General features: G+C 67.3%; 2 protein-coding genes and 2 non-coding genes across 4 annotated transcripts in view; all 4 read left to right on the forward strand.

Moving 5' to 3' along the window:
* Positions 1 to 3,231, forward strand: part of LOC135443963 (SCO-spondin-like) — a 32,872-nt gene extending 29,641 nt beyond the window's left edge. Inside the window, exons 57-65 of the mRNA XM_064704889.1 lie at positions 79 to 192; positions 301 to 442; positions 835 to 1,229; positions 1,553 to 1,932; positions 2,017 to 2,112; positions 2,197 to 2,257; positions 2,330 to 2,460; positions 2,628 to 2,778; positions 3,157 to 3,231. Of these exons, the coding sequence (XP_064560959.1) occupies positions 79 to 192; positions 301 to 442; positions 835 to 1,229; positions 1,553 to 1,932; positions 2,017 to 2,112; positions 2,197 to 2,257; positions 2,330 to 2,460; positions 2,628 to 2,778; positions 3,157 to 3,179 (1,493 nt within the window). The 3' untranslated portion in view covers positions 3,180 to 3,231. The remainder of the gene's footprint in view (positions 1 to 78; positions 193 to 300; positions 443 to 834; positions 1,230 to 1,552; positions 1,933 to 2,016; positions 2,113 to 2,196; positions 2,258 to 2,329; positions 2,461 to 2,627; positions 2,779 to 3,156) is intronic.
* Positions 3,232 to 3,739: 508 nt separating this feature from the next.
* TBRG4 (transforming growth factor beta regulator 4) lies at positions 3,740 to 13,383 on the forward strand. The gene is made up of 10 exons (XM_064703729.1): positions 3,740 to 4,800; positions 6,176 to 6,490; positions 7,192 to 7,363; positions 8,202 to 8,359; positions 9,005 to 9,115; positions 9,417 to 9,561; positions 10,044 to 10,289; positions 10,773 to 10,884; positions 11,275 to 11,389; positions 13,033 to 13,383. Exons 1-10 carry the CDS (start codon positions 4,456 to 4,458, stop codon positions 13,156 to 13,158), a joined length of 1,845 nt encoding a protein of 614 aa, XP_064559799.1. The 5' UTR covers positions 3,740 to 4,455; the 3' UTR covers positions 13,159 to 13,383.
* LOC135444736 (small nucleolar RNA SNORA5) lies at positions 9,760 to 9,893 on the forward strand. Its single transcript, XR_010439264.1, has one exon. It is a non-coding gene; the product is annotated as a small nucleolar RNA SNORA5 (small nucleolar RNA).
* Positions 10,527 to 10,660, forward strand: LOC135444737 (small nucleolar RNA SNORA5). Its single transcript, XR_010439265.1, has one exon. It is a non-coding gene; the product is annotated as a small nucleolar RNA SNORA5 (small nucleolar RNA).
* Positions 13,384 to 13,800: the final 417 nt, after the last annotated feature.

Below are 13,800 nucleotides of genomic sequence, written 5' to 3' on the forward strand. Positions count from 1 at the left end.
AACCCCGGTAACCCCCCGGGCACCCCCTCCCTCCCTGCACCCCCTGAAACCCCCCGGTAACCCCGGGCACCCCCGCAGAGCCCCGGTGCGGCGGGGGGGGCCGGAGCCGCAGCCCCTGCGCCGGGCGCTGCCCCCGGAGCTGCGCGGACACCTGGGCGCCGGTGCAGTGTCTGCAGGGACCGTGCGAGACAGGTACGGCCCGGCACCGACACCGGGCTGGCCCCGGGGCCCGGGCACCCACCGTGTCCTCACAGTGTCCCCGAGCACCCACGGTGTCCCCATGGCGCCCCCCGCCCGCAGGGTGCCGGTGCCCCCCCGGGCAGCTGCTGCAGGACGGGCGCTGCGTCCCCCTGAGCCGCTGCCGCTGCGGGACCCCCGGCGGGGACAGCGGGAGCCGCGAGGTGGCCCCGGGCACCGTGACCCGCGTCGGGTGCCACGACTGGTGCGTGACACCGAGGGGCGACACGGGGGACAGGGTGGGACGGACACGGTGGCGGTGGGACAGGCACGGGGGCAGTAGGGCAGACACAGAGGACAGAGTGGGACAGGCACGGGGGACAGGGTGGTGGGACGGGCACAGTGACAATGGGATGGGGCACGGTAACAATGGGACAGGCACGGGGGACAGGGTGGGACAGGCACTGTGACAGCGGGACGGACACGGGGGACAGAGTGGGACGGGCACAATGACTATGAGACGGGCACTGGGACAGTGGGACGGGCACGGGGGACAGGGACGAACGGGCACAGTGCTATCAGGACAGGCACCGTGGTGGTGCCACACCCAGGGTCCCAAGCGCGGTGACGGTGACACGCGTGTCCCCCGCGGTGCAGCACCTGCGAGAACGGGACCCTGACCTGCCCAGCGCTGCCGTGTCCCTCCCCGGAGCCCGCGACACCCGCCAGCCCCATGTCCTCCGTGTCCCCGCTGTCCCCCGTGTCCCCCCTGTCCCCTTGGTCCTCCGTGTCCCCCCTGTCCCCTGCACACCCCGTGTCCCCGCTGTCCCCCTCGCCCCCTCCCTCCGCCCCGCTCCCCCTCTCTCCCGAGCCCGCCCTGTCCCTGTCCCCCGCCGTGTCGCCCTGGTCCCCCTGGTCCCGCTGCTCCCGCAGCTGCGGCGGCGGCACCCGGAGGCGGCAGCGGCAGTGCCGGGAGGGCCCCGGGCCGGGACCGCCGTGCAGGGAGAGCCCCGGCGAGGAGACGGCGGCGTGTAACCCCCAGGCGTGCCCCGGTGAGAGCGGGGACACCGGGGACACGGGGGGGGATAGGGGAAAGGAGGGAACGGGGAACGGAGCGGTGGGGAATGGGAGAGGGAACGGGGGGATGGAGGGGTGGGCGGGTGAAGAGGGGGGAGGAGGAGCCGGGGCGACGGAAGGAGGGAGGGGTCAGGGCGGTGCCGGTGCCGCCCCCCGTGCCATTCCTGGAGTGATTCCCGGTGCGGTTCCGGTGCCATTCAGTTCCCGGTGCCGTTCCCGGTGCTGATCCCGGTACCGTTAGTGGTGCCATTCCCAGTGTGATTCCCGTTCCCGTTCCCGTTCCCGTTCCCGTTCGCAGTGCCGTTCCCGGTGGCTCCAAGCTGCCCCCCGGGCGAGGTGTGGCTGGACCCCGGCCCCGCCTGCGAGCGCAGCTGCCAGGACCTGGCGGAGCCCCCCGGGACCTGCGGGGGGACCCCCGCGACCCCCGGATCCCCCTCGACCCCCGGTACCTCCGGATACCCCGCGACCCCCGCGACCCCCGGAACCTCCGGATCCCCCGGGACCCCCGTGACACCGGACAGCTCCAGCCCCCCCGGGGTCCCCACGACCCCCGGCACCCTCGGGACCGCCGGGACCCCCCCGCGCTGCGCCTGCGCCCCCGGGCGGTACCGGAACGGCTCCGGGCAGTGCGTGAGCGCGGGCGGCTGCGGCTGCCGGTACCGAGGGGCGCTGCGAGCGGTGAGCGGGGCGGGGGGCGCTGGGCGGGGGTCCTGACCCGCGTCTGGGGGTCCCTGACCGATACTGGGGTCCGTGCCCCCGCAGGCCGGCAGCGAGTGGCAGGAGCCGTGCGGGACCTGTCGCTGCTCCGAGGGACGCGTCACCTGCGGCAGCTCCTGCCCCGCGCTCACCTGCCCCCAGGTGCGGGGCTCCGGGGGGCTCGGGGGGCTCCGGGGGGGCTCTGGGGGCTCCGGGGGCCGGCGCTGAGCCTGGGGGTCCCCGCAGGGCGCGGAGCCGGTGCGGGAGCCCGGGAGCTGCTGCCCCGTGTGCCGGGACGAGTGGCCAGGTGAGACCCCGCGCCCGGGGAGGGGCGGTACCGGCAGCGCCCCCGCTCACACCGTGTCCCCCCCCGGTGCAGAGGAGCCCCCCGGGCCGTGCCGGCTCCTCACGGCGCTCCGGACCATCGCCAAGGGCGCGTGTGTCCTGCGGGGCGTCCGTGTCACCTACTGCGCGGGGGCGTGCCGCTCCCGCACCGCCGTCAGCGCCCAGGTACGGGGGGCGCGGGGGGACCCCAGCCCCGCCTGTTGCCCCGGAGCCGCCTCTGCCCGGCCCGGGGCTCTCCGGGGGTGTCTGTCCCTGGGTGTCTGGTTCTCCCCGGGCTCTCCGGTGCTCCCGGTGCTCCCGGTCCGTCCCTTGCCGTGACCCGGTGTCCGCAGGAGCCGTACGTGCGGTCGCTGTGCGAGTGCTGCAGTTACCGGCTGGACCCCGCCCGGCCTGTGCGGGCGCTGCTGCTGCCGTGCCCCCGGGGCCGCCCCCGGCCCGCGCTGCTGCCCCGCATCGCCGAGTGCCGCTGCGAGCCCTGCCGGGGTGCGGGACGGCAACGGGAACGGGGAGAGCGGGGGAACGGGGGGATCCTGCCGGGCTCTGGGGGGATCCTGAGGGGCTCCGGGGGGCTGGGGGGATCCTGCCGGGGATCGGGGGAAGCGCGGGATCCTGCGGGGGAACCTGATGGGGTGCGGGGTCCAGGGGGAACAGGAGGGACCCTGCGGGGACTTCGGGGCTCCAGGGCCTGGGGGGATTCTGAGGGGCTCCGAGGGCTGGGGGAGTGGGGGGAACCTGCCGGGGTTCTGGGGGCACACGCGGCCCCCGCACCGCTCAGAGCGCTGCGGGTGGAAGAGTGGTTGTCCCGGGGGTCCCGGGGGGCTGCGGGGGCCTCGGGGACAGTCGGAGCCTCCTGTCCCGCAGGCGGGGACTTCAGCCGGCGCTGAGAGACCCCCGGACACCGCCCCTCCGGCCGCCGTGTCGGCATCGAGGAGACCCTTATGGATACCAATAAACGATCGATAATGGATAATTAATCATTAACCGATAACCTCACCCGGGGGCACTGGGGGAACTGGGGGGCACTGGGATGAAATGGGGGACTCGGGGGGGCACTGGGGGCACTGGGATGAACTGGAGGACGCTGGGAGCGGCGAAGGCTGCAGTTTCCCCGGCCACCACACGAGGGCGCCCCACAGAGAGGCGGGTGGGTGGGAGGGTCCGGGCCCTCCGGGACCGCGGGCACACTGGGCACACTGCGGGACGGACATGCGGGGGACATTCTGGGGTACACTCCGGGGACAGTCTCAGGGACACTCTCAGGGACACTCCGGGGACACTGTGGGGACACTCTGGGGTTCCCCCTTGGGTGCCCCGGCGCCAATGGCGGCCGCGCTCTCGCCTCGTCACGGAGCAGGCGCCGCCGCCGCGCGATGGCGCAACCAGCGGCCAATGGCGAGCGGCCGCGGCGCTGTGACGTAATAACCGCGCGCCTCGGTGGCGGCCCGTGCGCGGGGCCCGGGCGGGAGAGGTCAGAGAGGGCCGGGAGCGGGAACGGGGATCGGAACGGGAGCGGGATCGGAGATGGGAATGGGAACGGGGATTGGATCGAGGACGGGAATGGGAGCGGGAATGGGAACGGGAACGGGAATAGGGACGGGATCGGGATTAGAATCAGGATCGGGAATGGGAACGGGACCACGGATGAGAACGGGATTGGGGACGAGAGCGCGAACGGGATCGGGGATCGGGAATGGGAGCGGGACCAGGAACGGGATTGGGGATGGGAACGGGACCGGGGATGGGAACGAGATCGGGATCGGGGATGGGACCGGGACCGGGACCGAGATCGGGAATGGGAACGGGATCGGGGATGGGAGCGGGATCGATGATGGGATCGGGGTTGGGACCGGGACCGGCGTTGGGATCGGGACTGTGGGAACACTGATGGGGCTGGAGAAACGGGCCCGGGGAACCACCGGGGGGAACCGGAACCGGAACCCAGGTGGGAGGCCGGGAACGGGGCCGGGCTGGAGAGCATGGGCCGGGGTGAGACCGGCACCGGCACCGGGGGGAGCTCCGGCACGGCGGGACAGTGTCCCGGTGCGGGCCGCCCCAACGCTCGGTCCCGCGCAGAGTCCCGGGATGCGGCGCTGAGCCCTGCCCGGTGCCGGTGAGCCGTGCCCGGTGCCGCCGAGCCGTGCCGGGCACCGAGCCGTGCCCATGGCCGCGCACCTGGTTCGCCGCTGCTGCCGGCGGCTGCTGCTGCCGGCGCTGCCGGGGCCCGGCGCGGGGCCCGCCCTGCGCACCGGGCCGGCCCGGGCCGCCGAGGAGCCGCGGGCGCGGGCCCGGCCCGAGGGCGAGGAGCAGCAGCTGCGGGAGCTGATCCGGGCGGCGGGCAGCGCGCAGGAGCTGCTGCAGCTGGGCCGCGGCTCCGCGCTCAACAGCAACCTGGCGGCGCTGGCGCTGGCACGGCTGGCACGGCTGAGCACCGAGCAGCGCCTGGACACCGAGAGCCTGCGCGGGGACCCGCGCTTCCAGCACCTCCTGGGGACGCTCGATGCACAGGTGGGACAGGGACGGGGCTGGGGGTGTGGGGATAGGGGTGGGAGTGCTGGGGACCCGAGATTCCAGCAGCTCCTGGGGACGCTCGATGCACAGGTGGGACAGGGACGGGGCTGGGGGTGTGGGCACACACTTGGGAGGGCTGCTGGGGACAGAGCTGGAGTGGCTGCAGTGCTCTGCTCTATATCTGAGTGCTCAGGGCACACCTGGGGCACAGGCTGGCAGTGCCTGGGTCCCTCCAGCAGGCTCAGGGCACACCTGGGAGGTGGCACAGGTAGAGGAGTGGTGTCCCAAATCCACACTGGCTGTCCATGTGTAACATCTGCCTCACACCTGTCCCTGTGGCAGATCTCTCAGGTGTGGAACACGGCTGTTGTCCCTGTGTCACCCCTGTCCCTATGTCCCCATCCCCTCCAGATCTCCCAGGTGTGAAACACGCGTGGTGTCCCCGTGTCACTCTCGTTCCTGTGTCACACCTGTCCCTGTGTCATGTGCAGATCTCACAGTTGTGGAACACGCTTCTTGTCCCTGTGTCACTCATGTCCCCATGCCCCGCAGATCTCCCAGGTGTGAAACACGCCTGTTGTCCCCATGTCACTCACCTGTCCCCTGTCTGCGCAGATCTCTCAGGTGTGGAACAGTTCTGGTATCCCTGTGTCCCTCACCTGTCCCCATTCCCCGCAGATCTCGCAGGTGTGGAACTCAGCTGTTGTCCCTGTCTCACACCTGTCCCTATGTCACTCCTGTCCCCACAGATCTCCCAGGTGTGAAACACGCCTGTTGTCCCCATGTCACTGATGTCCCCCTGTCCCCTGCAGATCTCGCAGGTGTGGAACACAGCTGGTACCCCCGTGTCGCTCATGTCTCTCACCTGTCCCCATGTCCCTGCAAATCTCCCAGGTGTGGAACAGGGCTGGTATCCCCGTGTCACTCACCTGTCCCCATGTCCCCCTGTCCCCGCAGATCTCCCAGGTGTGGAACATGCCTGCTGTCCCCATGTCCCTCACCTGTCCCTGTCGAAGGAAGGGGACCAGGACACCAGTTGGTTCATCACAGGCCCTTCAGGTCCGGTCCGGTCCCGGTCCCTCAGGTCTTTCTGGTCCAGTTTATTGAAAAAAGTATCAAACACTTCTACAGCAAATAATAAGGTTATGAATATTCTGTAAGCCAAGCAATCTATTGGTTAAACTATAGCATTAACTCATCCTCATTCCTTAGGGGTTACATCTCTCTTTTCTCATGCCTCTTTCACTGTTTGTTATCACACTACAGCTAGGCCTCAAGGACATGCTATCAACACAGGTGCAAGACTTGGAATTAGCCATGGTTTTGTACTTTTCCATTTTCTAGCAGCTAAATTCCCAACATGTCCCCGCAGATCTCCCAGGTGTGGAACTCGTCGCTGCTGCAGCTGCTGCGGGTGCTGCCGTTGCTGGGGCTGGCGCGGGGCGGGCACCAGGTGCGCTCGGTGGAGCAGGAGGTGCTGTGGCGGCTGCGGCGCCTGCCCCTGCGCCAGCTGGTGCAGCTGGCAGAGCACCTGGCGGGGCAGGGCGCCCCGGGGCCGCTGCTGCCCGAGGTGCTGCGCAAGCTGGAGCTGCGCTGGACCGAGCTCGAGGGCACGCGCACCGTGGTGACGCTCATGGCCAAGGTGGGACACCTGTCCCCCGCCCTCATGGAGCGCCTGGAGGACAAGGTGGGGCCTGCACGCCTGGGTGTGGCACTGGGGGGGGACCCGGGCCTCCGTCTGGGCTGGGGGGTTACCTGGGGTCAGGGGTGTTACCTGGGGTCAGCGGGGCCACCTGGGGTCAGCGGGGCCACCTGGAGTCTGTGGTGCCACCTGTCCTCTGTCTCCCCTCTCATACCTGTTCCTGTCCCTGCCAAGCCCTGGAGCTGGCTGAGCACTTCTGTCCCTGTTCCGTGTCTCACCTGTCCCTGTGCCTGTGCCAGGTGCTGGATTTGGCAGAGCAGTTTGATCCCTGTAACTGTCTCCCCTGTCCCCTGTGTCACCTGTCCTCTGTCTCCCTGTTGCTGTGCCAGGTGTTGAAGCTAGCGGGGCAATTCTATCCCTGTCTCACCTGTCCTGTCTCACTTGTGTCACCTGTCCTCAGGCCCTGGAGGTGGCAGAGCAGTTGTACCTTGTCTCACCTGTCCCTGTCTCACCTGTCCCACCTGTCCCTCAGGCCCTGGAGGTGGCAGAGCAGTTCTGTCCTGTCTCACCTGTCCCTGTCTCACCTGTCCCACCTGTCCCTCAGGTCCTGGAGGTGGCAGAGCAGTTCTGTCCTGTCTCACCTGTCCCTGTCTCACCTGTCCCACCTGTCCCTCAGGTCCTGGAGGTGGCAGAGCAGTTCTGTCCTGTCTCACCTGTCCCTGTCTCACCTGTCCCTGTGTCCCCAGGCCCTGGAGCTGGCAGAGCAGTTTGACCCCGACGAGCTGCGCCGCGTGGCGCTGGCCCTGGCGCTGCAGCAGCGCCGCTGCGTGCCCCTGCTGCGGGCCCTGAGCTACCACCTGCTGCAGAAACCTGCTGAGCTGCCCCTGCCCGTGCTCACCGACCTGCTCTTCGCCTTCAGTGAGTGACAGGGACACCTCTGGGGGCTGGGGACAGTCCTGGTCCTGTGTCACTGTCCTGGGGCTGGGAATTGCTGGGCTGGGTGACAAGGACACCTGCAGGGGCTGGGGACAGTCCTGGTCCTGGCTCACTGTCCTGGGGCTGGGAGTTGCTGGGCTGGGTGACAGGGACTCCTGCAGTGGGCTGGGGACAGTCCTGGTCCTGTGTCACTGTCCTGGGGCTGGGAGTAACCTGGGCTGGGTCCCAGGGACACCTGAAGGGGCTGGGGACAATCTGTGGTCCCGTGTCACTGTCCCGGGGCGGGGAATTGCTGGGCTGGGTGCCAGGGACACCTGCAGGGGCTGGGGACAGTCCTGGTCCTGGCTCACTGTCCTGGGGCTGGGTGCCAGGGACACTGCAGGGGAGGTTGGGGACAATCCTGGTCGTGTGTCACTGTCCCGGGGCTGGGAGTTACTGGGCTGGCAGTGGGTGGGGGGGCCAGGTGAGCTTTGGGGTCCCAAACCTTTCCTATGCCAGCCAGGTGGGGTGGGGGGGTTCAGGTGGGGCTGGGCACTGTGGGTCAGCCCAGGGTCATGGAGGAGGCCATTCTAGGTGTCCTGTCCCTCCAGGTGTCCCAAACCCCTGGGAGCTCAGTGTGAGCCCATTCCATCACCCCGAGTGTCCCCTGTCCCTCCCCAGCTCACCTGCAGCCCCTTCAGGCACTGGGAGGGCTCTCAGGTGTCCCTGGAGCCTCTCCTCTCCAGGTGACCGTCCCCAGCTGTCACCTGTGGTGTACTGCGGGGGGCACAGCACAGAGGTGCTCAGAGCCCCCCGAGCTGAGCTGTGCCCCCTGTCCCAGGCAAGCTGAGTTTCCAGCAGCCGCAGGTGCTGCACCGCCTGGCCCTGGAGCTGCAGCCCCACCTGGGCAGCCTGAGCCCGGCGCAGGTGCTGCGCTGTGCCCGCTCCTTCGGCAGCCTGCGCTGGCTCAGCCGGCCCCTGGCCGAGGCCATGGCCCAGGTGAGCCCTGGGGGACAGGGGGGGACTTACCTGGGCATGGGGAACCTCACCTGGGCCTGGGGGACACAGGGACCTCACCTGGGCCTGGGGGACAAGGGGAACCTCACCTGGGCCTGGGGGACAAGGGGAACCTCACCTGGGCCTGGGGGACACAGGGACCTCACCTGGGCCTGGGGGACATGGGGGAGGGTGTGAGAACCTCACCTGGGCCTGGGGGACATGGGGGAGGGTGTGAGAATCTCACCTGGGCCTGGGGGACAAGGGGAACCTCACCTGGGCCTGGGGGGACAAGGGGAACCTCGCCTGGGCCTGGGGGGACACAGGGACCTCGCCTGGGCCTGGGGGGACACGGGGACCTCACCTGGGCGACAAGGGGGACGTGTCCCACCTGTCCCTCCTGTCCCTGTTCTGGACCGCCCCACATTCCCATTTTTCCTGTCCTGGACAGCCCCACATTCCCGTTTTCCCCACAGTACTGCCTGGGTAACTCTCAGAGCCTGACCATCACCCAGCCCCACATTCCCATTTCCCAGCCCCACATTCCCATTTCCCTGACCATCACCCAGCCCCACATTCCCATTTCCCAGCCCCACATTCCTGTTTCCCTGACCCTCACCCAGCCCCACGTTCCCATTTTTCCCACAGTACTGCCTGGATAACTCTCAGAGCCTGACCATCACCCAGCTCTGCGGGATCCTCGTCTCCTTCGCCCGCCTCAACTTCCAGCCCAGCTCCAGCGAGGAGTTCTTCTCCATGGTGATGTCCCGGGGCTGGTTTGGGTGGGGAGGGACCCCAGAGACCCCCCAGAGCCTCCCAAACTCCCCTTTTCCCATGTCCTGGCACTCCAGGTGTCCCAAATCCCCCCCAGCTCCCTCTTTGGGCACTGGGAGAGGCCCTGGATCCTCCCCCCAGGCTGTCACCTGTCCCTGTCCCCTGGCACGTTCCCATGGCAGAGGGGCTGTTGGATGGTGCCGGGGTCACTGAGAGGGCCCTGCAGCCCCCTGAGGGGCACGGGGACAGCTGTGTGGCTGAGCTGGGCTCTGTGTGTGCCCCGCAGATCCACGAGCGGCTGCAGGGCCAGGAGCAGCAGCTGGACGTGCACCTGCTGGCAGACGTGGTGTGGTCCCTGTGTGTGCTGCAGCAGCCCCGGGCAGCCCACCTGAGCCAGGTGCTGTGCCCCGAGTTCCAGGCACGGCTGAGAGGTGAGCCAGGGGGCACAGGGGGCTGGGCACAGCCCGGGCACCTGCCAGTGTCACAGCAGGGCTGGGAGCCAGGGGTTGGACAGGGCTGGGGAGTCACCTGTCCCTCAGAGTCACCTGTCCCCCAGTGTCACCTGTCCCCCAGGGTCACCTGTCCTGTCCCCCAGGGTCACCTGTCCCCCAGGTGCTGCTGGCACCCTCTGCAGCCCAGTCAAATTCGGTCCCTGTCCCCCCATGGCGGGGACCGGCCACCGGCTGCCACAGTGACCTCCGTGCCCACGAGCCCCGTGTCCCCTCCCGTGGGACCCGGGGGGTCAATGCCACTGGAGACATGGGGTCTGGGGTGCCAGGGCTGGGGGGCTTCTCTGGGGCTGCAGGGCACCTGGGGCACAGCCTGTGTCACAGTGTCACACCCCATAGCTGCAGGGCACCTGGGGTTCCTGTGTCCTGGGTGCCACCTGAGCGTGTCCCCACGTGTCCCCCAGGTGACAGCTCCCCACGGGCACAGAGCTCGTGGCTGAAGCTGCTGCACATCAACGCCACGGCCAGGCTGGAGGTGCCAGGCTACGAGGGGCCCTTCCTGCCCCCCGAGCTGCTGGGGGGGCACGGGGACAGGGACAAGGACAAGGCCACCCCACTGCAGCGGTGGCTGCGGGAGGCACTGCCGGGGGCACTGGGGGGCCCCGACCTCGTCCGGTACAACGTGAGCACCGTGTACGGCTGGGACATCGGTGAGTGCCACCTTCAGTGCCACCCTGGGGCTGGCACCCGCGTGGGCACCTGCCAGTGACACCCCTGGGGCTGGCACCCACCCTGAGCACCCCTGGCCCTGTCACCCCCACCCCTGTGACCCCAGTCCCCCCAGCCCTGTCCCCCCATTATTCTCCTGTGTCACCCCTCAGCCCTGTCACTTTCCCCTGTCGCCCTCCAGCCTTGTCACCTTTCCCTGCCACCCCCCTGTCACCCTCTGCAGCCCAGTCAAATTCGGTCCCTGTCCCTCAGTGTCGGGGACCGGCCACCGGCTGCCACAGCAAGCCCCGTGCTCCACGTGTCCCCTGTCCCCTGCCGTGGGACGTGGGGAGGTGCATCCACACGGACACTGCCCCTCTGGGCTGGCTCTGAGTCCCCTGTCCCTCCCCATGGACACACTGTCACCCCTGGGGTGGCTCTGAGTCCCTGTCCCCTCTGAGTCCCTGTCCCCTCTGTCCCTGCAGATGCCGAGGCGGTGCTGGACAGTGACAACAAACCTCTGCCCGTGAGGGACTACAGTGCCCCCCACCTGTCCCACTCTGAGGGGACAAAGCCACTGCCACCGGGGGCCAGGAGGTGCGTGGGGACAGGGGGGACAGGAGGGGGACAGGAGGTGGGTGGGGACAGGAGGGATTCCCAAGGGGGGAAAAGGGGAGACAGTGGAGGGGACAGGAGTGGGCCAGCAGGGGAAGGGGGGGACAAGGGGAGGAAGAGGAGGGGAACAGGGAGGGATGAGGAGGGAGAATAGAAAGGGTCAGTGAGGGAAAAGATGTGGCAGGAGGGGGACAGGGAGGGGACATGGGAGTGCAAGGGGACAAGAGGTGGTGGGAATGGCACAGCTCGGGCACCGCAGGGCCATCTCTGTGGGCTTGGGGTGCCCGTGCTCACGGCTGTCCCTGTCCCCGGGGTGCCCATGCTCGTCCCTGTCCTTGTCCCCGGGGTGCTTACACCTGTCCCTGTCCCCAGGGTGGCCGTGCTGCGCTGGGAGCTGCCGCAGTTCAGCTCTCGGGGCCGGGAGCTGCTGGGCCGGGGCTCCATGGCCCGAAGGCACCTCCGAGCTGCCGGCTTCCTGCTGGCCGAGGTGAGCGTGGCACACACAGCAACAGCCTGAACAGCCAGGAACACCCTGAACAACCAGCAACACCCAGCAACAACACCCAGCAACACCAAGCAATAACACCCAGCAATAACACCCAACAACACCCAGCAGCAGCACCCTGTAACACCAGCAACAACACCCAGCAATAACACCCAACACCAGCAACAACACCCTGTAACACCCAACAACACCCAGCAACACCCACCCCGGGGCTGGGAACACCCCCCCAGGTCCCTGAGAGCCCCTGCGTGTGCCCAGCACTGCCAGTGCCACCGCTGGGCCTGGCACCAGGTGACACATCCACCTGGCACTTGGACCCTCCCAGCCCTTCTCAGGAGAAATATTCCCAAAATAGCCCCAAAATGCTCCCAAAATATTCCCAAAATGTTCCCCAGATATTCCCCAAACATTCCCCAGGTATTCCCCAAATGCCACCTGGAGCTCCCTCTCGGGAGCAGAGCCCACCCCCATGCTGTGAGGTGTCCCCAGGACTCAGGTGTGGCCTCACCTGTGCCCAGCCCTGTCAGGTTTATCTCGGCTGTTTGAGGGGCCTGAAAAGGCTCTGGGTGGCCTTGGGACAGCCCGGGTATCGAAAGACGAGAAGAGGCTTCAGTTCTTCTTTCTGGTTTTATGTTTATTAATTGTTTATCTAAAAGATGTTCTTTCGGCCAGACAGAGATCCGCACAGCAGTCAGCCATGGGCACACAGCCTCCCTCCGGGGCAGGCACCTATCTTTATACCCTTTGCTACGTATACAATATTTATCATTTTTCCCCAATACCATCTATTGTTATAACTCGGTGTACTCTTAGTAATAACCAATAGAAAGGTGCCACCGTGGCCAAAGAAGATGGAGGAGAGGAGGAAGAAGGAGGAGGACAGGACACACCCCAATTCCTCCATCTTACTCCTCTAAACCCCCCTGTACATAAATCCTAAACCCTGTTTCTCACCCTCTAATTAGCTAATCTTTCCACCCTTCACCCCGGTGAGGCCCTGTGAAGCCCTCATCCTTGTCGTCTCCTGTGTAGGGTTAAAGTCCAGCTACCAGACACTTCTGGCAACATTCCAGGACTCCCGAGACCCCCAAGCTGGTCTCGGAGGCTCAGCATCTCAGGGCTGAGATTTTGAGATCCGACACAGCCCAGGGGACAGTCCCCGTGCCCGTGGCCACCCTGGTGCCACCAGCCGGGTGCCGTTGTCCCCCTGGCACAGCTGGGCACAGCTGGCACCGTTGGCATGGAGGCTGTGTCACCCCCTGGGGGCTGCCAGCTGCCCCAGCCTGGGGCTCAGCAGGGATGAGCCACCGTGATCCCCCCAGGCCACCTGCCAGGGGCTGGGGGGGACAGGGGTGACAGGGAGGTGACACAGACAGCTGATCCTGTGGGGTCATCCAGGATTAACCCCTGCGGGTAATTATAGCCCCGGGGGGTGTGACAGCCACGTGCCACCCCCAGGGTCACTGCCAGCCCCTGCTCTCATTGGCACCGTCACACCTGGGGGGTGGTGGCACGTCCCAAGGTGGGCACTGGGACCCTCCCGTGGCACAGCCAGGGCAGGAGAGGAGGGGGCACGGCTGGGACCCCACGGCTGCTGTCACAGCCCTGCTGTCCCCTCCCTGCAGGTGCCACACTACGAGTTCCTGGAGCTGAAGCTGGAGCGGCAGCGCGTGGCCTACCTGAAGGACAAGGTGGCCAAGGCCCTGGCCAGTGACACGGCAGGGGACACGGCAGGGGACACGGCCACCTAGCCCACCTCGCCTCATCGGGTGGCCCTGTCCCTGTGCCAATGTGAGCAGGTCACCGTGCCCAGGTGGCCCCGTGCCTGAGCCCAGGTGGCCACGTCACCACAGCGAGGTGGCCACGTCACCAGGTCACCGTGCCCAAGTGGGACCCCACAGTGAGGTCCCCATGTCACTGTGTGACTGCTGCTCCGTGTCACCAACGGCTCAAATAAACACAGAACTGTACAGGGATGGTGGCACAGGGGACAGCTGGCATTGGGGGTGGGTGGCACTGGGGATGGGGACACTGGGCATGGGTGGCATTTGGGACATGACATTGGGGACAGGTGTCATAGGGGACTTTGGAGACAGTGGGGATGGGTGGCGTTGGAGACACATGACATTGGGGATGGTTGCCATCACTGCCAGGTGTCATTGGGACTGGGTGACATGGGGGTTAGTGTTGGCATCATGGGCAGGTGACATTGGGACTAGGTGGCGTTGGGGCTCAGTGGCATCATGGCCAGATGACATTAGGACTGGGTGACACTGACACCAGGTGACATGGGAGCCAAGTGACATCTGTGGTGGTTGGCATTGGGGTTGAGTGACATTGGGGCTGTGTGATATTGGGGTCAGGTGACACTGGAGATGGGTCATGGCAGGGAC

The sequence above is a fragment of the Zonotrichia leucophrys genome, chromosome 2 (genome assembly GCF_028769735.1).
Source record: "Zonotrichia leucophrys gambelii isolate GWCS_2022_RI chromosome 2, RI_Zleu_2.0, whole genome shotgun sequence".
Classification (NCBI taxonomy): Eukaryota; Metazoa; Chordata; class Aves; order Passeriformes; family Passerellidae; genus Zonotrichia; species Zonotrichia leucophrys.